At 32.1% G+C, this 27535-nt stretch overlaps 1 protein-coding gene across 1 annotated transcript in view; it reads left to right on the top strand.

Moving 5' to 3' along the window:
* Window positions 1–23850, top strand: part of LOC132760423 (disco-interacting protein 2 homolog C-like) — a 65862-nt gene extending 42012 nt beyond the window's left edge. The window contains exons 15-37 of the mRNA XM_060752402.1: window positions 482–584; window positions 1176–1240; window positions 1975–2068; window positions 2485–2604; window positions 3164–3278; window positions 4180–4319; window positions 6099–6235; window positions 6975–7058; window positions 7773–7900; window positions 9328–9511; window positions 10057–10308; window positions 14793–14958; window positions 15746–15885; window positions 16532–16693; window positions 17589–17719; window positions 18379–18470; window positions 18923–18999; window positions 19556–19726; window positions 20145–20264; window positions 20987–21061; window positions 21294–21468; window positions 21903–22026; window positions 23065–23850. Coding sequence (XP_060608385.1) covers window positions 482–584; window positions 1176–1240; window positions 1975–2068; window positions 2485–2604; window positions 3164–3278; window positions 4180–4319; window positions 6099–6235; window positions 6975–7058; window positions 7773–7900; window positions 9328–9511; window positions 10057–10308; window positions 14793–14958; window positions 15746–15885; window positions 16532–16693; window positions 17589–17719; window positions 18379–18470; window positions 18923–18999; window positions 19556–19726; window positions 20145–20264; window positions 20987–21061; window positions 21294–21468; window positions 21903–22026; window positions 23065–23317 — 3108 coding nt within the window. The 3' untranslated portion in view covers window positions 23318–23850. The remainder of the gene's footprint in view (window positions 1–481; window positions 585–1175; window positions 1241–1974; window positions 2069–2484; window positions 2605–3163; window positions 3279–4179; window positions 4320–6098; window positions 6236–6974; window positions 7059–7772; window positions 7901–9327; window positions 9512–10056; window positions 10309–14792; window positions 14959–15745; window positions 15886–16531; window positions 16694–17588; window positions 17720–18378; window positions 18471–18922; window positions 19000–19555; window positions 19727–20144; window positions 20265–20986; window positions 21062–21293; window positions 21469–21902; window positions 22027–23064) is intronic.
* The last annotated feature ends 3685 nt before the right edge of the window (window positions 23851–27535 follow it).

The raw sequence follows: 27535 nt of genomic DNA, 5'->3' as shown, positions 1-27535 counted from the left end.
TTTTTCTTATGTATTTCAAATATTGATAAAAACAATATAATAATGAATCATTTGGATATTCTTATGAAATATGTCTGGAAAACAAAATGTTGATAAAGTTCTAAAGCGATTTAGTATCAACATTTATGATGGGTAATAATATTTTGTTCCAGAACACTTTATTAATCTGTTATATAGATCATATATATATAACACTTACATTATCCGTTATATACTCACTTATCGTGTCTTTGCCTTGCGTCTTTTGAGGGCATCAACATGAAGACAAGATATATTGTTGGTGAAATGACAATATTTTTAAAAGGCAAAGACACATGATCTTTTTTTCTGTAAATTTATCGTGTTTGGAGGGTAGTAATCTTTGTATTGGTACCCTATATTTGTCTTGTAATAGGTTAAATGTAACTCAGACATACATATTTTAATTTTTCTTTTCCATAACACACCCATATCAAATATGTTTATTCTTTGGTTTTTACAGTATACGACGGGGAAAGACGGAAGTACTGTTGGTGTTACAGTGACGAGAAGGGGGGCTTTTTGTCATTGTCAAACTTTAACTGTAGCTTGTAATTATACTGAAGGTACACAAAGTTTTATTTTTAGCATAAGTAGTTTAGCAATTCCTCCCCTTAGATAAGAGGTTCCAAATAACTGACCCATTTCGAAGCACAAAAAGTACTTAACATTTTTCTGACTTGGTCATAACCAGAACTATTTTCCTATAATTTATAGTTATCTCTTAAAAAACAAGTATTGTGCAGGTTTGACTAAAATTGTATTTCTTGCTTAAATACAGTTTTCATATTAACTTCTATGAAGATATGTACATTGTATACATAATGGACAAAGGTGTGTTGCAAAAATTGGACTCGAACCTGTAACTGCTGATGGTAAAGTAATAAAAATTACAGCACACTTGAGCTACCAGTACAGGGACCTGCCAAATATCAGATATACTTGCATCCTAACACCAAAGTTGGGGTTTGACGTTTAAAACTGTTCAATAAAACAGGTTCAAAGAATACAGCTCTATCTTGAGATCAGCTTATATTGACAATTCAATGTATTCATTGTATTAGCCCAACCCACATACCTGTAAATCTAACGATTGCATTATCTAACATGATGATTACAAATAAAAATAAATTGAAGGTTTTTTCTTTTACTTGCAGGTGAAGTAATGGTGTGTGTATTAGATTTTAAACGTGATGTCGGCCTATGGCATGGTATTTTATGTGTAAGTAAACTTGGTGAATTCTTATGTAATTCCTTGTTACTTATTTATAACCTTTCATACACATACACAGTATTTTTGTAGTATGTTGTAGTTTTAAAATTTGCACTTTTGCTTCAATTACATGACTGTTTTTAATGATGGTTTATCTGGGTTTAAAGAAGACACCTTGTCTTACAGATTATTCACTTACATTTAATAAAACAGCCTTTTTTCAGACTTAAAGTTGAAAAAAAATTGAAGTAATAAATATTGATTTTAAAGCAGATCTTTATAAAAGCATCATGGTAATTACAAAAGATATGTATATATATTTATCACATAAACCACAGCGCAGGAGTGTAATAAAGCGATAAAATAAAAACAATATTACACTTGTGTAATAACACTTTGACGTGGTGTCATTTGCTTAATATGTAAACATAGTGTTAGACAGGGCTAATGTTAGTGTTACACTATAGGAGTGTCAGTGAAAAATGACCCTTTTTTAACAGTTTACCATTCTCATTTTATATATGTGATAAATTGAATATTATATTCGTGTAGATTCATACCCTGTAAGTACTTTGTTACTTCTCAATTTGAGAAAATATTAACTTTTTTCAATAAAACATCTTGAAACTTAACTCTTCATATAACTGAGGGGAAAAAAGAAACATGTGTTGGTAAATAGGCCAATTTTAGAATTTCAATAAATTGTTTATTTTAAACATGATTTTAATATTTTCTACTTTCAGAGTGTATTTAATGGTATGCATGTAATATTTATTCCTTATTCTTTGATGAAAGTTGATCCTGCCTCATGGATGAAAATGATCACAAAATATAAAGGTAAGCTATTAAACCTTTACCTTAAATTTTTTGAAAGATCCATTTTTAATTTTGGGTATATCAAGATGAGCATTTTAGTTTTGTCAATGCCGAATTTTGTAATTGGACTTGACCAGTATCAATTGTCAGAAATGTCCAGTATCAATTGTAATTTTCAAAATATGGAGTGGAGTTCCCTTATAAGGATATGAAGTGATATGAATTTGATACCAATTGGTTATTATTTTCAAATTATTTAAAATTGGCGTTAAAAAAACCCCTGAAAAACAAAACAAAACAAAATTCAAACCAAGCAATTAATTTTCAAGTCAGACTGGATGGTAATTACTGGTGCCATTGGTAATGCCACCTAACATTCATAAAGTTAAATCCATTTCTGTTTATGAATTTGAACAATATGTATTTATTTATTTCAGCCTCTTGTGCGATAGTAAAATCACGAGATATGCACTGGGGCTTATTAGCTCAGAAAGACCACAAAGATGTTAACTTCAGCTCACTGAGATTACTGCTTGTTGCTGACGGCGCAAATCCATGTAAGTTTATACCCCCTGTTCCCACATATTGAACTTTTGTCTTTTAACCTCTTATTTAGAAATCATGTGGGATAAGTGGCTGGTCACTTGTGCAGAAATTTTTAATTACTGGATAGTTATCTAGGAAGGCCAGTTACGTCAAACAACTGCTGATAACAAAAAGAAAAAAATGTGTTTAAAATCTATTTTAAAAAAGAAACAAAATATATGTTAAAATCTATTTTTAGTTGAAAAAAAAATATATGTGTTAAAATCTATGTAAAAAAGAAAAAAATGAAAAAAAAAATGTTAAAATTCTTGTAAAAAAACCCAACAGAAAACAAAAAATGTATTGAAATCTATGTTGAAAAATAAAAGAGAAACAAAAAGAAAACTAAAAATGTGTTAAAATCTGTGTAGTAAAAACCACAAAACACTGAAAACCAAAAATGTGTTAAATAAAAAATTTGCACAATAAAACCAGAAAACAAACAAACTCGGGCTATGCAATATATACATATTGTTTTATAAACAAGCAGTCTAATATTTGATATATAGTTATGTAACTTTTTATATTCAGGGTCATTAACATCGTGTGATGCATTCCTAAATGCCTTTCAAGCGAAGGGTTTGAAGCCAGAGGCTATATGTCCCTGTGCTAGTAGTTCAGAAGCCCTGACTGTCTCTGTTAGAAGGTAAGAGTGTGTGTAAAAAAGTGTACATACATGTGAACCCTCCCACTTAAAGCGGGACACTCCCACTTTCTGCAGCCATATTTTCAATGATTTTTTTTCCCCACAAATTAAAGAAATCTGCCTACTTTTAAGGCAGAACTTTGTTTATTGCAAATTCTAAAATCTCCCTCTTTTTGAAGAAAAATCTCCCACTTGATCATCGAAAAAAGTTCACATGTATGTGTATTTCTTAAAGGCACATTATGCCTCAGGTACAAATAAAGTTTACTTCTTTAGAATTCTTATCGTTTTAGAGAATGATGCTTGTTACCAGAAGAAAATAGCGCTAAATGTGAAATAATTTGTCTTGAAAGTGGCAATATGTAAACAAAATAGTATTTTGATTTCCATACAAAGAACTTATACATTATAGCTATACCTTTTGACAAAATGCAACAGATAAAAAAGATGATTAAGGTAATTGGAAGGGAGTAACCTTTTGGATATATAAGGGTAAAGAAAGTTAAAAAGCTTTTGTGAAATAAAACTTAAAGCATTTCTGAGGCATAATGGGCCTTTAAAGTGTTTTCCTTAAAGTGACATTATGCCCTTCTGATAGTATATAGTTAATAAGCAAGTACAAGTCAAAATATGTTTTTAATTTTGCCTTGATTCCATTCAATTTTATAATTTACTTCGCAAGAACAATAAGTAACTCATGTACCCAAAAGAAATTTCTATAAATATCCATGGGAAATTACTTGTAACGTTCAGTTTATAAAAGAAGTGGGGTAGTCTTTTTATATTTTAGGCAGATTTATATTTTATCGCAGGTATATAGCTTTATACACTTTAAAGGACACATGAATAGAAAAATGTAAAAGAATATTCCCTTGTTATAAATATCATGTTGTATTTATAGGCCAGGCAGAACAAGTTCAAGTGCTACAGGGAGGGGTATACTATCTATGCAGGGTCTAAGCTATGGTGTGGTACGAGTGGACAGTGAAAACAGTTTAACATCCCTTACATTACAGGACTGTGGCCAAGTCATGCCTGGTGGTAAGTTACCTTGTCTTTTATAGGTGCCATATTTATTCATTTCAAGAGGTTTGGTTGGTTTTAAAACCAAATCCAGTTAGAGGTTTCTTTAACCTGTGACCAAGGTTAGTAAAATACCAAGACCTAAGAAGTTTTAGATGAACTTTGATAATAAAACATACTTGGAAAAAAGGAAGAATGATTTTTCATAAGAGCTGTCGTGTATGATAACATAGCCTACCTAACGATCCCCATGTAACTCTCATACCATTGAAATCAATCGTTGAGTCCAACAAAATACAAATAAAAATGTCACATCTTAAAAATTTTTTTAAAAAATGGGATAAATATATTTAAAATCTAAGAATTCTTTATTCTTATGTTTTGTTAAATATTTAACATGGTTCAGGGTTCTCACTAGGACTTGAAAACATGGAGTCCATGGACTCCCAACCCTGAAAAAGTTGGAGTCCAAAAGCGCGTCGCAATTAATATGTTTACAGATTAGTCATTCAATGCTCACAATAGTATTGCTGATATTTTGAATCTTCAAAAGACTTCCAAAGTTTATAGTTATTCAAAAGAAACTCTAAACTACATAGTATAATTATTGTTTTGTTGTTAATATTTATTATGAAATTATTTCATTATAATGCATCAACACATGGAAATCGTTTTTTTTCTTCACTTTTATACCAAATCAAATTTTATTCTGGTTAAGTAAGTTCATTCTAAAGACAAAAAGTTTATATTTGTAAAAAAAACGTAAATACAATGAATAGGAAAATCGTGTACAGCTTCACACAGTGTGTAAGAGATTCATCCGAGCGACAATTATTTTAGCAAATATCTTCAAAAGGGGGCAATTGAAGATCGATATTTAAAGATTTAATGATGATTAAATAATAAAGGAACAATTCATTCGCATGTTTGGCTTGGAAACAGAGAATTTTTGCGAAATTTTAGGGTTTCTGGCGAACGTGAAATCGCCGATGTTCGGGATCAATTTTCGGATATCAAAGAAAAGTGTATGTGTATTTTGGTTTGTTGTCCTGGCATTTCGGCAAAATATTTTAAATTCTTAATACTCTTATATAAAGTTTTTGCAAGAATGAAAATAAAGCAAAATTGTGCCTAGAAAATGCCGAAAATATTCGACAATCATTCAAAATTACACTCATTTAACAGTCTTTAAACTTGCGGCGTAAATAGTCGATAATTTTATCCTTTTGTCGGTAAAATTTGCTAATGTCCAATCTACAGTTGATCAAAGATATAAAATTATACACAAGTATATCTGGTAATTACATGTTCAGCGCGTGTATACATTAGTCTGATCACTATTGCGTGATAATGATCGGAAGCATTATCGCTGATTGGCTAATCGCTTCACGGGTCAATGTGCATAGGACCGCCTACCTATAGACTGACATGCGCTGACGTATTTGTGTATTTGTGGTTGTAAACAATCGGTAATGTAAATGCGTCCCCAGGCAATATTAAGCGTACGTGGAATCCTTGCTCTGAAAAATTTGCGTCCAGCTGTAATAAACATGCGTACCGGGACGCCGAAATAAGCGTCCCCGAGAACCCTGTGGTTATTAAGTTGCTGTTTTAATGGTGAACATTTTTGTTCAGTATTTGTGCTATTAGTTTATACTGAATTTATTTAAATTTATGTTGGAAGCTATAAACTGAAAATTTTTCAAATCCATTCCTGGAACGAACCAAAATTAGTGATGTATATTTTGTAACAAATCCTAATCTATATGTACAATTGTATTTTATTCACTATTGAAGCTGTAATGATAGTGGTGAAGATAGAAGGCTCTCCATACCTCTGTAAGACAGACGAAGTGGGCGAGTTGTGTGTCTGTGCCGGCTATGCTGGAATACAGTACTGGGGCCTGCAGGGAATCACTGTAAATACATTCCAGGTCTGTACGCCTATATTTCTATCTTTGTATATATGGTATTTATTATATACCTATAAATAAAATATTGTGAAATATTTATGAAATAAAATGGGTATTTTCATTTTCCGTGTTTTCACTAAAAATTTATTTTTCACTGCAATGAAACATATTTTCCATATTTTCACTGGTGACTTGCCAGACTGCTTTCTTCTTAATTCAGCCAATACACAAAATTAAAAGAAAATTCTTAAGAATTGTAAGGTCTTAAAAGAGAAAAAGGATATAATAAACAGAGTATTCAAGTTCTTTTCTATACATACAGTATTCATTTTCATCTTGTGACATGAAAATTATCATATTTCACTTATGCCTGCCTTTACCCGTGAAATATTTATTTTCACACCACTTAATGTAAATAAACATTGTATTTATGGAAAAAAACTTCAATATCCTCAACATATGTTATGTTGTAACTTTGTATTTTAAAAAAAAATCAGACTGATAGACATATTTTACATAATCTGATATCTACATGCTGAATTTTACTTTATTTCATTTTCAGTTTAAAGTATTTCCATGTATACTTCATATTTATCTTAAATTTATTATATCTAAACCCTTTACAGAAATTTTGTAACAGTTAATATACATTTTAACACAGATAAATGATTGCATTGTTAAATTTTCAAAATGATCTTTATGTAAAATATGTCTTATATCTTAAATTGTGTGGTAAATTGTTATTTAATATTCAATATAGGTTCAACCTTTACAAAGTGATGGGAGACCTGCTGCAGGTGATAAGACATATGTTAGAACAGGGTTACTTGGCTTTCTTGGTCCAGTAAGTATTATTGTTAGCTTTGTGAACATTCTATTCTTACACCTGCCCTGCTGAATAAGTATAATGGAGTTGCCAAAGAAAAAATTGAGTTATTATGAACACTGCCATCATTGACATCATGCAAAAACTTTATGTAACCTATTATACAAACATTTTAACAGTTAAAAATATATAACTTGGAATACATGAACTTGCTTATTTTATGAGGACGTGCAGTAGTTAGACAAGGGGCATAATTCTGAAAGAGCAATATTTTTGGAGTTAAGCCCCCTTATTTAGAATTCGTAATAGATTTGTAAAGATAAAACAGCTTGCCACTTACGAGGTATTAACCCACGGCCACACAGCTAAAGTTTCTTACATCACTAGTCTGACATGTTAATCACTTGGCCATGCCACCACAACTAAAGGGTCTTGTTGAAAGAATGTAAACAAGATGTAGTGATGGCATGGCCGAGTGGTTAACGCATCAGACTAGCAAGCGAATGATAGCTAGCCGCATGGGTTCAAACCCTGTCAGGGGCAAGTCGTTGTTTCCTTGAGCAAGAAACTTTACACTCATTGCTCAGTACTAGTTGGTTCCATGAACCGATTTGAAAGTGTGTTTATAAGCTTAAAACTTCCTACACAATCGAACTAAAATAGATTCTGTATAAACCAAGATGGATGTAAAAATCTCGATTTTTTAAAATGATTTTTGTTTTTTGCACACAGGGTGGTCTTGTATTTGTATGTGGCAGTAAGGAAGGTTTAATGCAGATCTCAAATAGACGGCATAACACTGATGACATTATCGCCACGGTGCTAGCTGTAGAACCTATGAAGTTTATATACAGAGGAAGGTAAAAATACATTTATTTCTATATTTATATGTTATTTAATGATTGTCCATTTGTGTCTTTATCATTTTAAATCTGATGATGCTAATGAACTTAGCCTGCTTGGAATTTTGAATTGTCTATTAGGGATTTGAATCATCTAAGCAAAATACTACTGTATAAGTGGTTAAGTTATCGACATGGAAATATTGGTGAAATTCGCTAAAATTTCCTCTTGAGTAAATACAAACCAACATGTCATTAAATTCTACACTAGCACACTTCCCTTATAATTCCTCACGCAAAATATCTGGGATTTTAAATTTGCTTACTTTTCAACACACGGAAATATCCACATACAGTAATTTTAATCTGCTAACATTTTTTGTCAGATTGCATATAGTCACCTTAGTGCAATAACAGGTTTTATCACACACCCGTGCCGATTTTGCGACTCCGTAAAAATGGTATTGCACGGCCGTGCATATATTTTGACGTGACGTCATTAGCGTTATACAAACATAGTGTAAAGACGCGCTAAATGTTAGCGTTATACTATAGACGCGTCAATGAAAAATGACTCTTATTTCACTTTAAACGGTATTTATTTTGGGTATGTGATAAATAGAATATTAAATTCGTGTAAGTTCCATACTGAATTTATTGCACTCGTTGAATAAAATAATATTATGCTCGCCAGAGGCTCGCATAATATAATTTTATTCAACTCGTGCAATAAATTCAGTATTGAACTTACACTCATTCAATATCCTCTATAACTTGATTGAATCATATAAGAAATGAACCAGTTACTGCTCTAATGTGCAAACATGGTTTTACACTGGTTGCATTGTCATGTTGTTATTGCCACTCTGTGGTTAATGTTAATGACATCTAATCATTTAACTACATATCACTGTAAGTTTAAATCCCTTCAGGAAGTTTGGATTCTTTATTGTAAACATTTATTTAGTTAGTGTATGGAAGGTCTGTGGTTCTACTCTTGATGTCTTGTTCCCTCTGCCTTTACAAGACATAGAGGATATTGAATAAGTTTAAGTTCAATACTGAATTTATTGAACAAGTTGAATATAATTATATTGTGTGAGCTTCTGGCTAGCATAATATTATTTTATGCAACAAGTGCAATAAATTCAGTAATGAACATACTCAAATTTAATATTCTATTTATCACTTACCCCCACGAAATAAAGACTGTTTAAAGTGAAAAAGAATCATTTTTCATTGACGTGCCTATAGTGTAACGCTAACATTTAGTGGGTCTTTACTCTATGTTTTACGTAAATGATGTCATATCAAAATATATGTACAGCTGTGAAATACAATTTTTACAGAGTCGCAAAACCCGGCAAGAGTTTGTGTTTAAAACTATGTAATGAATTCTCTTCCGTTATATAACCATGTGAAAATCTTGATCTCTAATATTACAGAATTGCAGTGTTTTCTATAGAAGTGCTAAAAGATGAACGAATTGTGATAATAGCAGAACAGCGTCCGGACTGTCCGGAGGAGGAGAGCTTTCAGTGGATGTCGAGAGTTCTACAGGCTGTCGACAGCATACATCAAGTCGGTGTCTTCTGTCTGGCTCTAGTCCCACCTAATTATCTTCCAAAGGTAAGTTTTTTACATGTTGTATCTGATGATTATTAGTGCGATATTGAAAATATACATATCAGTGAGATACATGTCATTATCACTGTCTTAAATCACTGTCTGTGACCGAGTGGTTAAGGTGGTTGACTTCAAACAACTTGCCCCTCACCACTGTGGGTTTGAATCTCAGCAGGGACTATGGAATCTTTCATGTGAGGAAGTTATCCAGCTAGTTTGCTGAAAGTGAGTGGTTCTACTGAGGTGCCAGTTTGTGCAGCAGGGGGCACCTGAGGTCTTCCTCCATCAATAGATCTGGAATGTCACAATAAGACCTACACTGTGTTGGTATGACATAAAACCCAATCAAACCAACATACAAACCCGCCTTAAAGCTGCATGTTAAAGTTTGATTTGATTTAGTACAGAGATATAACAGAAGATAAATATAATATAAAACATATTCAGTGATACAACATATATAGACATTGCTTAATACAATTTCTATTTTGGAATCTTTGACAACTTTTGATAAACCTTAAAATGATTTTTTCCTTCTGTAATTTCAGACACCATTGGGAGGTATCCATTTACACGAAACTCGGAAAAAATTTCTTGAGGGTTCATTACATCCAGCCAATGTGTTAATGTGCCCTCACACGTGTGTGACAAACCTGCCAAAACCTAGAGAACACAGGCCGGACAGGGACGTAACTCCGTCAGCTGTACACGTAGGAAACATTGTACAGGGAGCTCGTATGGCATGGGCTCAGGGGAGAGAACTCAATATGGCCGACGAAGAAGGTGATGGATCAAGAAAGGTAGCATTTACAGTTTTTGAAAAAATGGTGTCACATTGAAGGTTCAATGATCAGTGCTAATTGTTAGAACCAGTGGATGTTTTTTCAAAATTCTTAATTAAACACCATGTTTGTGTTTCTACCCCGGTATATTGAGTACTGCAATAGAAGGTGCTTGGAGACCTGGATGTTGAATTTTATTTTCCACTTTCAGCCATAAGCAGGCATAATCAATCCAAGTCCACAAAATTTTAAAAGATTTTTACATGTTTTGGGGGGTTCTTTCAGGTTTCCACTATTTATTTTATGCATTTTGCTTGTTGATAAATTCATCAAGCAGTGGCTCTTTAATTTGTTATGTTGTCATGCTGATTTACCCTTAATCTTCTATCAGGGATGCCAATTTTTCTTCGGACCCCAAAATCCCAGTTAAGGTAGGGCATTTTTTAAAAACCAATTTATCTCTTAACCCCCCAATTTTAGTTTTCTCGGGGGAAGGTTTTTAATTTTAATTGAAAGGGTTGGGGAAACTACCGCCATTCTAAATACTTTAGGAAATAAAAATAAAAAAACCAAAAAACTTTTTACGGAGATTTTGAGGGTGGGCCCCAAAAACCAAATTTTTAAAAATGTAAAATTCAATTATTTTATTAAATCGGCAAAAAAATTTAATGTTTCAAGATGCGCCCCACCTTCTTTCTTTTGCCATTTTTCTAACATTTTACACAGTTTTTACGGAAGTTTTTACGAACAGACTCAGGCTCCCGACCAAAACTTTACCATTGCTGGCAAATTCGTAAGGTTTTGTCGTGTCGCAACTCATATTACCCTTGTTTGATAATTTAATCCTGTAGAAAAAGAAATAGAAACTGGACGGCTTTTGTCGTTTTTTGTTTGATTTATTGTATACTATGATTTATTGTATACTATGGCTTACTCAATATTGTTTGTCACTAGGGCTGTCATTGATGGAAAATTTTGTATTGATATATCGAGAGACAAATATCGACAATATATCAATAAATCAACTTTGACAGTAGATACAATGAAAAACATTTAAATATTTGTTATAAATTGGGATCATGCAATGAATGCATGCTTGTATTAGACATTTCAAATATAAAAAAATATATAAGTTTTTTTTTTTTTCTGTTATTTTTGTCACTGACATTTAAAAACAGAGTTTAAAGTTCAAGTTAGCCAACAAAACTGGAGAAAAAAAAATACTTCTCTAATTAGGCAAAATAGGGAAATATATTCACTTAAATAAATAAATAAATAAATATATAAATTTTAGTTTGTATCAATATTTTAAAATGTGTATCAATATTGTATCAGATGATAAATATCAATGATATTTAGATATTGCCATATTCAATGACAGCCCTATTTGTCACAGAATTCTGTAGTCTAAAAAGTTTTTTTTATTATATTTTATTTTTCCCAAATTTTTTTCTTTATTTTTATCTAAAAAAAAAGTGTATATTCACCTTAATATTTAAATAACCAGTATTTACAGTCTTGTTTTAAATAAAAATTGAAAGGGGGCCTTCAGCTTTTTTTTTTTGGAAAAAAAAGTGTTTTTTCAACTAAGTATTTCAGAAATTTTTATCAAATATCATTTTTTAAGCCTTCTAAAAAAAGGGTTTCCGAGATTTTATAGCACTCATGATGTTTGTTCTAAAAATAGAAGATAAAAAAAAATCTCAGTTTATAATTAATATATAGAGAGTGGACTGATAAATTAGAGGTGTCGAGGGGTTTCCGTATCATTTATGTATTTAATTGACAGAAAAATACATTTTCCAACTTAATTCTTTTGATTTGACAAATTTATGAAACAATTTTTCTAAAAATCACTTATTTAACCTTTAGAATAACTGAAGGCCACTTTAAATCACATGATAATGGTCACAAACATGTTGCTATAGAAGATACATGCTTAACTTCACATTTTTATTTGAATTATGCTTTCCTCGTTATTTGTAATTATGCTATGCTTTGTCTTTAATGTAAACTTCTTTTTTACAGTCAAATTTATGCTTCACTTTTTTATGTGTAATTTATTACTCCTACCTCTTTTAAATTAGCATTTTTTGTGAAAGCTTACTTTTGACTACAGCAACAATTTTGTCCAAAAAAAATTGTTTTCCTGCTTTAGAAAAAATTTCATATGAATAAAGTATAGGCTGCTTTGACAATATGAAGATGTCACTATTTGGCTTAACTTGAGATTCTTTTGCTTGCATGAAAATGGTTGGAAATAAAGATTTTTAGTTGTTGGTTCTCACCGGTGGTTAAAATATTTTTGTGCTTATTTTCCGCAAATGAAGTTGATTAGAGTTAATTTTGAATAATAAATTAAGTACTGTTTAAAAATAATTTGAAAAAAAAAAGATTTGAAAATAAAGATTTGAAGATACATGTAGGGACTCTGTTTTTACATGGTTATGCGGAGGGGTTGGGGTCATTGGTGAGGTCATTGGCTGAACTGCCGACTCCTCAATGCTGTAAGTTCAAAGCCCACAAGGGACTTGAGGTTCTTTCTTGTGAGGAAGCTGTCCAGGTAGCTTACAGAACACTCAGAAGACTGTTGGTTCTACTTAGGTGTCTGTGAGTGCCTTAAATTATATACAACAGGTCTTTCTCAACCAGTATAGCTGGGAAGTTGTCATAGTTGTCATTTGTCCTACACAGTGTTGATGAGACTTGAAACCAAATTCTAGAAAAATCAAAACTCATGTTAAACTTTTATTTGTAAATAAAGGACATTAATATAAGTGAATTGTTTAGATTTTTGACAGTAGCTTGACTGAGTTGCAGTATTTTAAAATTAATTGGCATTTATTCCTTGTCAGCACGGACAGTCTGGAAAAGCTTGGCCTCCACAGGTATAATGATTGGAACCCACATTTTCATTGGCTGCGAGGCTGTAACCTCTTCTCTCATTGGCTGACATTTTGAAATTCATGTAACCAATAATATCCATCCATACACCCATTGAAAGTTTTTATTGGCTGGTTTGAATATGAAATGATAATTATTTTCTTCATCGTATATCTTGTAGAATAACTGCCTGTATTGAAGTTTAAAGAAAGCATTTTAATTATTATTTACATACTGAATATTTGACTACAAATTTAGCATGGCAGTGTATATGTATTCTTGAAATATCTTAAAGTGAAAACATGTATATAAAATATACTATTATATAATATATATTTGATTCATCAAATTAGTAAATTGTCTAAATAATTTATGAAATTATAAAAGAATTTTTTTTTCTTTAGCATGTTAGTATTTTATTTGCCGCCTTTAATTGCTTACATATTTTTTATTGAATGACTGAATGGCTGAAAATCATGCTTTTATCTTAAAACATTATACATTGTATTTTGCATGGGTATTCACCAGTTTGCTGTAAAATGATTTTGTAGAAAATTTTCATCTCTCTTTTAACATTAAGACTTTCAATGCACCTTCAGGCTCTGAAAACTCCTTTGGCAACTTAAAAATTCATTTGCACATAAACACAAAAGTCTAGGGTCTTATGTAGTCTAATATTGTGTTAACAAACTTTGTGATATCCTAACCCCAAATCCCAAAATTAATAATAATTAATATTAACTGATACAGTGTTAACATGTCTGTCCTAATTTCCGAATCACATATTCTGGTGTGAAGGAAGCACATGGTTGTTTTGATTTCCATCCCACAATCTCTTGAATTAACCCATGTAGTTCTTGTAATTTAAAAGGTGGTTGGGAGGTTTTTGTTTCTCCGATTTAAGCCAATAATCAACAGATTTACTTCTATTACTTAAAACCTACATTATGTTTGTTAGCCAACAGTATAGAGCCTGGTCAGACGGCATGGATGTTCAGGCTGGCTGGGCTAAATACTGGTATGAAAAGGTCAATCACAGGTTTCAACTGGTTACTAGTTAAATTACTTTTACTCAGGCTTTAAAGGTGATAAAAATAGAAGTTGTCACATTATTATTGCCAAACCATATGTGACTATTAGGTGATGTTGTGGTTTTAATTTTGGTAACAAAGATTTCTTGCATGCACCATTCACTCTTAAGGAAACATACAAAACATTTTTCTTTCATGCAGGTACAAAATGTTATTTTGGAAGTATTGAAATTTCAAATTTTTTGCAACAGATATATAGCTTTATTCACTTTAAATGTAAATTTTTTAAGTGATTCTTTTAAAGACTTTACTTATTATTTGTGGAATAATTGCTTTATGGTTCCAACAAATTGCCATTAATATTGTGATAATTTTTTTTGATAAAGTATAACAAACATAGGTAAAAAAAAGTTAAAAATATACCAGAAAGAGAAAAACGATGTTAGATTTTTTTTGTAATGTCCTATTTAATTTTAATTTTTTAAAAACATCTGGGTTTACATCTGTGAATTTGGCAGTGATTACAATCTGCAAAAGAATGGTTATCGCTGTAAGGTGTTTGCTTTATTGTCTCCCTTTATTGTACAGGTACAGATACAGCTTTCCATGTCATGTTCACAGCTACATAAGCGAGCTGAAAGGATCGGATGTTTGTTGATGGAGAAAGGACGTCTCAACACAGGGGACCATGTAGCCCTTCTCTACCCACCAGGGATAGAATTAATAGCAGCTTTTTATGGCTGTCTGTATGTTGGTATGTATCTATGAATATATGAGCAGCGCCATGACAAAACCAACATAATGTGTTTGTGACCAGCAAGGATCCAGACCAGCCTGTGCATCCGCAGTCTGATCTGGATCTATGCTGTTTGCTATCAGTTTCTCTACTTGTTATAGAGTTTGTAAGCGAACAGCTGGATCCTGATCAGACTGCGCAGATGCGCAGGCTGGTCTGGATCCATGCTGGTCGCAAACGCAGTAGGTTGGTTTTGTTGTGACTTGGCTCATATGTATGATCATATGATGTCAGTATCAATTGTGAGTGCATTATTATGATAGTATAATGCACAGTTTCAGTTTAAATGTGCAAGAATATAATCAGGAAGGCCTATTAATTACAAAGCAATTGAACCATAAACTATGCTTTTTTTTTCTACAATGCAAGTAAAATGAATATCTATTTCCATTCTAACATGGTTTATAAAGAGAATGGATAAAAATATGCTGAGCTGCATTGATATGTATGCATTCCTTTTTAAGCTCGAATAAGTAGAGCTATCCTGGTCACCAGAGCGTTTTGCGTATCCATTATCAGAGGTTTCAATGTCAATATCTGACAAAGTTCTTGACCACCCTACTTTCCTTTTACGGAAAGAAGGGGGGGGGGGTGGCATGTTTTACCCTTTAACAACCCACAATTTTTTTCTTTTTAGGGCCTTTAACTAAAACCAGAGAATATTTGAGAAATGTCTGTTTAACTGTGGATTATTTTAAGATTATTTATTGTATGTCAAAGATGGTAATTTACTTACTTTATTTAGGTTGTGTTCCCGTGACGATTCGACCACCCCACCCGCAGAATGTTTCAACCACATTGCCTACAGTTAAAATGATAGTTGACGTCTCGAAGTCCTCTGCTATTATGACAAGTAGCAACATTATTAAATTACTCCGGACTAAGGTAAAATTACTCCAAATTTATTGTACGTTTTTGTTAGTTAGCATTATGCTTCACAAGTTTGTTGTTTAAATCAGCAGTTTTCCAAGCTAAGGTTCTAATGATCCAGGGAGCACGGACTTGAAAGTGGTTTGAATAAACTATAACCTTTATTTTCACAGTCAAACTCTTATAAATAATGTTTGTGCTAAATATTAGTGACTTAGGACTATATAAAATTTTACTTGTTATGTGCAGTCAACTGCAAATTCTTCAAATTTCCCGTTCAGGCTGAAGAGCCTTCTTCAGGGAGCATAAATAAATAGTAAACAATAAATAGGAAAACCATGTCAGTGTCACTTGGTATGTGCAGAAAAAGTAAGAAATATTTGAGGGAATTTTGTAAGAATTTTTCCCACTGTTAGGGGTTTTTGCTGTGAATATTACGTGTTTTCATGAAATTAATCCCCCAAAGACAAAAATCATTTTGTTTAAATTGTGACAATGTTCTAACATTTCGAACAAGTTTGAAGTATACAAGTGGTCTACATTTTAAGGTATATGTACACACACAAAAATCATAAAGTTTTGCTGCTATGAAAATAATAGTTTGATACTATGTACAATATAACATAGTCCCATTAAATTTAATATATTATTTCTGTCACAGGAGGCAATAGGAGTTGTTGACTCGAGGGCGTGGCCTACCCTGCTAGACTCGGATGATTTGCCAAAGAAGAAATTGACCGCTATATACAAGGCTCCAACTCCCGAGATGATTTGTTATCTAGATTTTAGTGTCTCAACAACTGGCATGTTAGCTGGTGTCAAGGTCAGTAAAAATATATAGATAAAAATTGCCTAAATATTTAGTTATGCAAGAACAATTGAGGTCAATTTAGTGCATTTTGTGCCATCCCTTCAACAGTTCAGTTGGAAAGTGAAAATGACTGAATTGTAGTTATCATAACCATTCATACCGCCTCCGTGGTCGAGGGGTTAGAGTCGATGACTTCTAATCCAGTTACAATACCTCTCTGGTGTGGGTTCGATCCCCGCGAGATGCTTTGGTAGTTTAGCGCGGAGGAAGGTTGTCTAGTACTGGTGTAACTCTCCAGGAACGATGGTTAGGAAACTACCCGCCTATATGACTGAAATACTGTTGGGAAAAGGCGTAAAATAAAAAACAAACAAACAATAACCATTCATATTTCAATGGAAATAAAAATATTGCTTGAATGGTAAACAAATTTACAAATTAAATTTTTAGCTCAACTATTCAAAGAATGGTACCAACACCAGTATCGTACTTTGGTTAAGATTTTGCATGCAAGTTTATATCTCGAGAACTACTGAATTGAATGGGGAGAAACTTCACAAGCTTATTTTAGAGCATTAAAGGAGGTCACTTTCCAAGGCCCATAACTATAACATGGATTTTAAGAGAAATTTGGCCCATTTTCAACTTAGAAAATTCTACATTATCCATACAGTTGTTTTACTATTTAGTAATGAAAAAAGTTGAGCATGCTGTCGTACCCACAGCTTTTGCTTCAATTAAAACTGATAATGTTTTCTTTTCTAAGTAGAATTGAATAAAAATATTGAAATCTCCATTAAAATGTTAAATCTTTGAAAAAAAAAAAAAAAAAGGAATATAGTTTGTCAGTTTTCTTATATATGTAGTTTGTACCAGTAAGTATATTTGACATATCACTCATTTACAGATGTCACATGCTGCAGCGACAGCATTATGTAGATGTATAAAGTTGCAGTGTGAATTCTACCCTTCTAGAGAAGCCTGCCTTTGTTTAGATCCATACAGTGGGCTAGGATTTGCTCTCTGGGCGTTATCTAGGTAGATATATTTTGTATTTTTAAGTCTTTTTGAATTGATACTTTAATATATGAATAATGACAATTAATTTTATATTCTTTTTCTTGTCTGTAAAAAGCTAAACCCATTTTTGATGCTAGTAAGGTGTCATGACTTGGTGTTATTCACTAAACAGGGAGAGAAAGTGTAAACTGGCTTGATTGCAGGGCTTGTAGAACTCAAAAGTGTCTCAAAAGTGTATTCGAAACGTGTTCCTATTTCAGGCTACTCATAAAGACCCTGAGGGACCTTGAACATATTGTCAGGTTTTTGAAAATTTTGGAAATTTCACGATAAATTTATATTTAATCTATTCTGTTATTTCTGGTTGTGATCTTCATTTGACAAATGTTCTTGACCCCTGAAGGACCTTGAACTTATGTTCAGATTTTCAAAATCCTGGAATTTTCACTAGAAATTGATTATTAACTTATAAGTGGTTTGAGGTACTAAAAGAAGTGTGTTAGTGACACAGGAAAGGTGGTTAGGTGGATCAACTGCTGAGATATGACCAAAATGTGTTAATATTTGCATAAGAAAAAAAGAAACAAAAAACATCGCTTGTAGCATATACGTTATTGTCAAATATTGATAAATAATATCAGAATTTTAAAGGGACGGATATATATTGTATATTTCAGTATATATTCGGGTCATCACTCATTGTTAGTACCCCCATCAGAAGTAGAGGCAAACCCAGCTGTATGGCTTTCTGCTGTCAGTATGTACAAAGGTAAGAGTCTCGACCAGGTTTTTAAACTTATTTCATGTAAGGTAGCTCTTCAGAATAGGTCTTTAAGCTTAAATCATGTACTTATTACAGTAACAATGTACAAGCGGGGAAAATTAGTGTTTAGTTTATGCAGAATATATTTTAGTCGATTGTGTACGAAGCGATAAGCTCGTGAAAAGTGTTCTTTTGTTTCTTTACCAATTAAGTATGACAGTTCTGGTATTCTTATGCCCCTAGAAAGAGGGTGGGAGGGACATTTAGGGTTTTTTTTATGCCCCACCTAAAGGGTGAGGGGGGGATACAGATTTTTCTGTCCATCTTGCTATCATGCTTTGAAATGTGGGGACATAATGCATCCTATGAACAAATTTCTAGTTTAAGGTAATTTATGATTTGAATATATAGGAAATAAAAACCAAAATACAATGAAGTTTATATGTTATATATTTCAGTACGAGACACATTCTGTTCATATGGAGTGATGGATCTGTGTACTAGAGGCCTAGGTACTTCAACAGCTGCTCTTAAGGTAATCTTTATATACAAGAAAATATTGAAAATATTATGATGAAAATATGACAATAATTTTTTTTTTATTACCTAGATTTTCCAATAAAAAATGTTAGGTAATTAGATTGGTGGAGTTCTTTGGGCAGTGAGGAGGCTTAAGAAAATTTTTAAAGCATATGTTTCTTATATTTCTCTTTGGGTTTCAATTAAACTTGCACACAAAATGATTTATGTTCAAGTTTACTGATGAATATTTTGAGGATTTTATGATTTGATAATTTTTTTGAGCAGAATGATGGGTCTATTGTTATTCTTTATTCTTCACATGCAATTTTGGTAGAAAGATATGCATTTGATATAGATATTGAACTCTGATTATTGAAACAAAGGCTATATGAGGTACAATATGCATTTGATATGAATTTTTGGACTCGGAAAATGGAATCAAGGCTAATTGATAAGATTTGAGCCAATAATGATTTCTACCGAACATCACATGGTTCAAATCCTGAAAGTTCATTTGTTACATATTATATAAAGTGTTTAATGAATTTCATGCATTTTGTAACTTTCAGGCTAAAGGATTAAACCTATCATGTGTTCGTATATGTTGTGTGATAGCTGAAGAGCGACCTCGTATTCAGCTCACCTCATCTTTCACCAAATTGTTCGCTGATCTAGGACTCTCGTATCGAGCCGTCAGCACAAGTTTCGGTTGCAGAGTTAATATTGGCATATCATTTCCGGTAAGTATTAAAAATATATATTAATAATCTGGTATTAAAAATATACCACGCATCGTCTCATTTAAATGATATTTAATACACCGCGTGTTAGTATCTCAACTTCAGTTAGGAAATTCTCGGTGAAAGAATGGATTTATTTTTTGTCCAGTCTGTGGACAAGTTCAAAATCTTTATTCTGGAAACTACATGCAAAAATTTTACATTGTAAGAGTCGACAACATTTTGATTTGAAGGACTGAATGATTGTACTTGAATAGATTCAGAGGCCCCTCTTAGAATTACATATTAAGTTTCACATTTCCTCAACCCAGTGCAGTAACAGGTTAACTCTTATTTAATTTAGTAAGAGTAAACTCAAAACAAACATTAAGGATGACTATTTTAGAAATGATATAAATTATACGCTGTGATATTTCAGGGTGCGGCATGTCCAGAACCTAGTACTGTGTTTGTAGATTTGAGGGCATTAAGGAATGACAGAGTTACCCTGGTAGAGAAAGGTAGTCCCCATAGTTTATGTCTCATGGAATCTGGCAAGGTAAGCAACATTTTTGGCTATTGTCTATAACAATAAACAATTTCCTATTTCAAATATTGTGATATATATATTTTCAAAATTAAATTCTTCATTCTATAAAAGCTTTGTCAAACACTGTTAGGTTTTGTTAAGATCTGGTACTACATTCAGAGATACTATAAACTTTGTCAAATACTGGTTGGTTTTGTTAAGATATGGTACACCATTTGGTGGTACAATGTACTATAAAAACTTTGTCAACAGCTGTTACTAGTGTAAGGTTTTGTTTAGATCTGGTACACCATTTGTTTGAAAAATCTCTTGTTTTCTTTTATTCATAGTGTACTTTGATATGTGTATTTGTATATTGGACCTACATGGCTGAGTGGTTAGGGTCATCAGCCTCAAGCCATTTGCCCCTCACCACTGTGGGTTCATATCCCGCCAATGGCATTAATTCTTTCATGTGAGAAAGCTATCCAGCTAGCTTATGGAGGGTTTGTGCTTCTGATCAAGTATTTAAGATAGCTGACTTTCTGCTGACTGTTCTGGGTTCAAGTCCTGCCAGGGACATTGTATACATTATTGTGGAGAAGCTAGCTTTGGCATGGTCTCTGGATCTCCTTATAATATCACTGTATTTAATACCCAAGATTTGATATAGATGGGTTTTTTTCTGCCACAAATTACAGATGTATATTATTTGTAGTATTTTCATGATTGAATATTTTATTTTGTTTCAGTTATTACCAGGTGTAAAAGTCGCTATAGCAAATCCAGAAACTAAAGGACAGTGTGCCGATTCTCATCTGGGAGAGGTGAACATTCTTTATTATTTATTCAAATTTGTTTATATCAAACAAAGCAGTGCATAGGGACCTGGGTTGCGTTTCATGGAAACTATTTAGTCTAAAATATGTCTTAACACCAAACTGATGGAAGCTTAAGAAATAAAGATACAAAGACATAAAAAGAATGCATTTAGCAGGTAAAGAAAGTTTTTGTATAAGCTTTCACTATGCATTAAATATGGAGTTTATTCTGTTACAGATCTGGGTAGCTAGTCCTCACAACGCAAATGGATATTTCACAATCTACGGTGATGATTCACTCCATCCTGACCACTTTGACGCGAGCCTGGCTACAGGTGATACACAGTCATCTTACGCTAGGACGGGGTACCTGGGTTTCGTACGAAGGACGGAGCTCACTCAAAGTGATGGAGGTATGCATGCTCTAATAAATATCAACTCTTGAGACACAACTTATATTATTAGCTTGTCTATTCCGAACAAATGTCGAGCTATTGAGATTGCTTGCATCGTCATTGTCGATACCGTCATGTAGAAACTTTGATATAGATTGTTAGCTCTTCCAAAGAAAAAAAGTATAGCTATTTAACAATAATATGAAAATCAAATGAACTGCAACAAATCTGGGGCCACTGAAATTTTGATGATGTGTGTTAGCAGCCTCATTAAAAAATACAACTTTTGGCAACATGTATAAACATTAGCAGCAGAAATACAAATAATTGATCTGACAAGTTCAATGATATGTAAAACCAGTCATCAAGACCAACTCAATGCCCTTTATCCAATTTACATTCTTTATTTATTGTTGGTTTCTTTTTATATCAAGACTTTGTTATATTTCAAGGACGTCATGATGCCTTGTTTGTGGTTGGTTCCCTGGACGAGACTGTTATGTTGAGAGGCATGAGGTACCATCCTATTGACATAGAAACAAGTGTGTTACGCTCACATAGAAAAATCTGTGAATGGTGAGAAACGTTTCTTTTCTTTTTCTTGTTGTTGTAGTTGTGATATAATGATGTTTCTTTAACCCTTAAATTTATAGACGGATACTTTGGATATGGTCATGTAAAAAAGCTATAAAGCAACAATAGAAGGTTGATGGTTAAGGCCCGATGTTATGCATGAATAGATGTCTGCTTTCTTCCTGCTCCATGGTCATTTCTATATATACAATGTATAAAAATATTTTTGTGGGGGCATGGTCAAGTGGTTCATGTCTAAGACTAGTAATCAAAGGATTGAGGACCACGTGGGTTCATACCCTGTCAGGAGCAAGTGGTAGTGTCCTTTAGCCAGAAAGTTTATATTACTATGTAATGACTGGTTCCAGGAATGGATTCGAAAGTATTTGAATAAGTTTATGGTTTCTAATACAATCAAGCTAAAATAATTTTTTTATAAACTATAACTATAATATTTAAAGTATTAGTGATACTAGGGTGTATTTTGCACAGACAATGAAGTTATTGCCCTGCCTGGCAAAGTTATTGTGACTACCATTATATATAACATAATTCCATGTTGCTTATTAACACAATATTTTCAATACAATACTTCTTGCTTGGTATTGTTTGTTAGTGTTTTTTGTTGTTTTTTTGTTGCTTTTTTTTGTAAATAAGTATACAGTGTAACTTCTGAAGTACGAAACTTATAAAATCTGGAAACTTCTGAATTGGAAAAATTTTCAGGGTCCCTCCTCTCCTGTTTTCTCTGTAATTCATTACTGAATTCCAGAACATCTAATTCTGAATTCCAAACAATTTTCAGGTAAAATTTAAGTTACATCTATTAAAATTTACTTCCAAAATCAGGAAATTGAAAAGGGTGTATGTCAATAAGAATATATTAAGGCTTGTACTGCCTTCAAGAAATGTTCTTCATTATCTGTAATTGTTGTTTTAATGATATCTGCAACTAGATTTATGACACTAACATCACTTACAGAAAACAAACAAATATAGCTCAATTAAAGTAACATGGAATCATTCTTCTTTGTTTTCCAGTGCTGTGTTTACATGGACAAATTTGTTAGTAGTTGTCGTGGAATTAGACGGAAATGAAAACGAGGCTCTAGACTTAGTTCCCTTAGTTACGAATTCTGTACTTGAAGAACATTACCTTATCGTGGGAGTTGTTGTTGTTGTGGATCCAGGAATAATTCCGATCAATTCACGTGGAGAGAAACAACGGATGCATCTACGAGACGGATTTTTAGCCGATCAACTCGACCCAATTTATGTCGCTTATAATATGTGAGATCATCGGACAGGAGTGTTGACAGAAAATTAAACGGAAATTATTGAGATAGTTTTGTTAATTGGTTAGATAGATAGTTAAAAAAATGATCAGAAACACTAAAAATGGGATGAAAATCGTTATATAGTGCTGAATGTATAATGACAAACAACTTTTATTGTTATTGCTGAAGTCAAGAAAATGCTGATTATGATAAACAAATTTATTATGTACTCTAAGGTTAGGGATTTAATAGATTTATTTAGTCAATGATTAATTAATCTGTTAAAGATTTATAGGAGTTACATTTTAGTTCATTTCATGAACACTTTTTCATGATTGATAATTTCATTTCCATGAATGAAATTATGAATGGTCATTTCATTCAATGGTTGAAAACTTCTTTTCCATGAAAGCTATTGCCATTTCCTTGCTTGCAACTTCTTTTCCATGATTAATTATTTCTTTTCCATGGCTGAAAATGTCTTTTCTATGAAAGATATTGCCATTACCATTCCTAATCATTTCTTTTCCATGAATGGTTAATTTCTTTTCCATGAATGATAATTTCTTTTCCATTGTTGAAAGATATTGTCATTTCTGTGGTTAAAAACTTCATTTCCATTAATACTACTTTAAAGGAACTCCACTGAGGTCCAAAGGCCTAAAAACATAAAATTTAAAGATCTTTCAAATATCAAGTGAAGCACTTAAAATGAAAAACTATGGAAAGGATAACAAAGAAATATACTCAGAAATAAAATATAAATTGATTTTTATGTGATTCTTAGCCAGATTTGAGTGAAAAACGTTGGTCATTTTGCACAATAAAAATGACTGTTCTGGAAAACCAAAGTGTGGGAATGACCTGAAAATTTACACAAAAGTTATTGGTTCACACCATCATCAATTTTTACACAAATCTCAGAAAAAAATATTTTCAGTCCGGTCATGTTAAAAAATCTCAGTGGAGTCCCTTTAATAACATAATTAATAGTCATTTTCATATGACATCTCTTAAGATGTTCATTATTCTACTAGAGGGTAAAATATTGTTTATTCTGCAAGAAAAAAGCTAAGCTAATACACTAGAGAAATTGTTTAGTTCCATACACCCATAAACACTTCTGATATGAACCTCTTAAATAAATGAGGAATATCGAGTAAAAAAATATGAGTTCAAGTAAAATCGATATCTCTTATGCTAAAACAATGCAAATTAAGTCATTTTTAAATCGCTAGGTTGTTGTGATTTAATGTCCAATTTTAAAATGTATTACACCAATGGAAAGCTTTGGATCTTAGCTTCATCACAGTATAAATTTCAACACATCTTTTGACACCAAAGTATTTAAATTAACTGTTAGACCTACCATATGTCAGACCATTTTACATACGATTTATATAGTGAGATACACAACTGGTAATCTTTACTGAAAATACTACTGATAAGAATAGCCTGTCGTCTGCTAGTTCAGGAAGTGTTTATCGGTGTATTGAGATATTGCAGACAATAAGGTTACCTATGATCATATGATGGATATATGTTTGTATTTATTTTGTATCGAGAGAAAGCCCTTTATTATATTATAGTATTATTATTCTTATTACAAGGTAAAATATGAAGCATTATATGCAGATTATTTATATGAATATAGTCATAGAAAAAAATAAGCATAACTTTCTATAACAGCAATATACCTCCAGGTGTTTTTTTGTGTTTTTTTTATTAGAAATTTAGAAAAATGTTTCTTTAATGTTGAAAAACATTGTCTAGTAAACTAATGCATTGATTAAACTTAGCCTACATGTAGGGCAACTAAAATCACAAATATAGCCTATTAAAGGTAAAATTATCCTAACGCAATCAAAATTCACAAATATATGCGACAAAGTTGTCAAAATATGCAAAAACAGTTACAAATTACTGGTCCAGACCTTCATAAATTCAAAATCTTTGAAAAATATTTCCAATCCCGTCATTTCAAAAAACCCGAATGGAGTCCCTTTAAACTTTGAATGGACTGTTCTAAATTTAAAGAAGGGCTAAATTTGTCTATCTGGAGGTATAAAGTTTTAAAGCATAATATATTCAGCTTTTTATATCTTGGTTATTTTCCATGCCAAGCCTTTTTTACAGCTTTATACACATATAGCATACATCGTCACTTAAATGCAGTAATGCGTTAACTCATTATGTAATTAAATAGGAGTTAACCTGTTACTGCACTAAGGTGACAAATATATATATATAGATAATAAAAAAAAATACCATGACAAAAGTAAATTCATGTGCCAATCACAAACATTATATCTCTTGTAGATACAGATATACTTTGCATATATCAATATACGGTATGAATGAAATTATTAGGAAAATTACTGTATGAAGTTTATAATAAGTGTCCTACCACTTGCAAAAAAAAACCCATCTTTTTTACCTTCATTCTTGTGCTGCATTTTTCTTGCATTCTTTTTGCCAATATGAATTATTTTCTTTTGATTAGAATCATTTAAGGTGTTTCTATTATTCTACTTTACCCCCCCCCCCCCCCCAACCCACAAAGTGTCTTTTTGTATTATTTTCATTCAATATCTATATAGGCATATTTGAAATTGGCAATTTATGTTACTGGTATAAAGTCCTTACTTTGTAACAGAAGTCGTGAAATCTAACAGTAAGAATACTTTATCAATGGTCAAAGGGAAGTAATCAGTTATTGACAGAATACATTATCAATGGTCAAAGGGAAGTAATCAGTTGTTGACAAAATACATTATCAATGATCAAAGGGAAGTAATCAGTTGTTGACAAAATACATTATCAATGGTCAAAGGGAAGTAATCAGTTGTTGGAAATTGATGATTAACTCCCTTAAATTTAATGCTGCAATCACGAAGTTCAACTTGTTATATTTTCTTTTAAAGTCATTGTTTATTGATGCGTAAATTTGTTGTTTAGAATAAATGTTGTATGTAATTATGTAGATAAAAAAACACCCCAAAACCAATGTCAAAGTCATAATGTAAATATGATAAGAAAACTTTGTTTACTGAATATTTATTGTATAAAAATGTACATTTTCATAAAAGAGAGAGAGTTGGGGAATAGAAAATTAGAAGAAAATTTAAACATATCTAGAGTATTTGTACATAGAATATAGAGTGAAAGAGATAGTGTGACTTGTGATTAGAATGTATAGACTCAAGGTGATAATTTGACTTAAAAAAGCTAGATTCAGATTACAATACTTGAAAGATTACGGACATTATTAAGGTTAATTTGTTATAAGATATACGTTTAGGATAACAAGTTTTTAAGAAACAATGTACTGTAGAACTGGTTTTATTTGTGTTTGATTAATTTCCTCTAAAATTTAGGAATCAGTACCTTTGCAAATTCACAGTTATCGTGAATAAGTATGTTGGCAGGAAATTGCGGAGGAAAAAAAGATTTGGAAAAAAATAAAGATCTAATTTTTGTCTGCAACACTTGCTAAATATGATGATGACTTGAATCCATAAATACGCGAATAAAGAAAAATACACTTTGTGGACCAAAAAAAAGGTAAAATTCACTAAAGTTCTCAAACTCATATACAGTTTTGTGTTTCGTCATATACTTTCCAGTCAACTAACAGATGGTCTGTGGTTTTACTCAGGTGTCCCATTTTCACCTGAAATAATACACGGTAGGGCACCTGCATGTTCCTGCAACAGTGAAAACTAGAATGTCGCCGCATGACCATTACAATGCTGATGCGACTGAAAACTTCACGTAAGAAAGAGCGTAATTATTAAGTCTTTTAGATGTGGTCAAACAAAGAGGAAATTTCGTGTGCAGTCTTAAATCTGATATGCATTATAGTGTGTGAATTAAACTAGAAAGTTTGTTTTGTTTTGTCGTATAACACATAAACCTATTTTAATAGACAGATGTAATGTTGAGCCGCACAAGTTATATATTTTTTTGTATTTTGTTCGTTTTTTTGTTATTTAACCCCTTGACCAAACTGACGCCGACTGAAAGTACCCATGTGGCTAGTACAGACCAGGAACAGTTGGCATGCCGGTGCTGTCTGAACATGGTATGCAATGTTCGAGTCTCAGTCAGTACAGATTTTGAAATTTTCTTCAAAAAATATGAATGATTTTTGTCCAGAATGAAAAATGGACGGGAACATTTTAGATATCAAACGTGGTAAGGGTTGAATGTTTAATCCGAGCACTATCTTAACT

The sequence above is a fragment of the Ruditapes philippinarum genome, unplaced genomic scaffold (genome assembly GCF_026571515.1).
Source record: "Ruditapes philippinarum isolate M1 unplaced genomic scaffold, ASM2657151v2 ctg2415_1_1_1_1, whole genome shotgun sequence".
Classification (NCBI taxonomy): Eukaryota; Metazoa; Mollusca; class Bivalvia; order Venerida; family Veneridae; genus Ruditapes; species Ruditapes philippinarum.
Note: the sequence above shows the minus strand (reverse complement) of the source record. Positions and strands in the feature narration are given on the sequence as shown.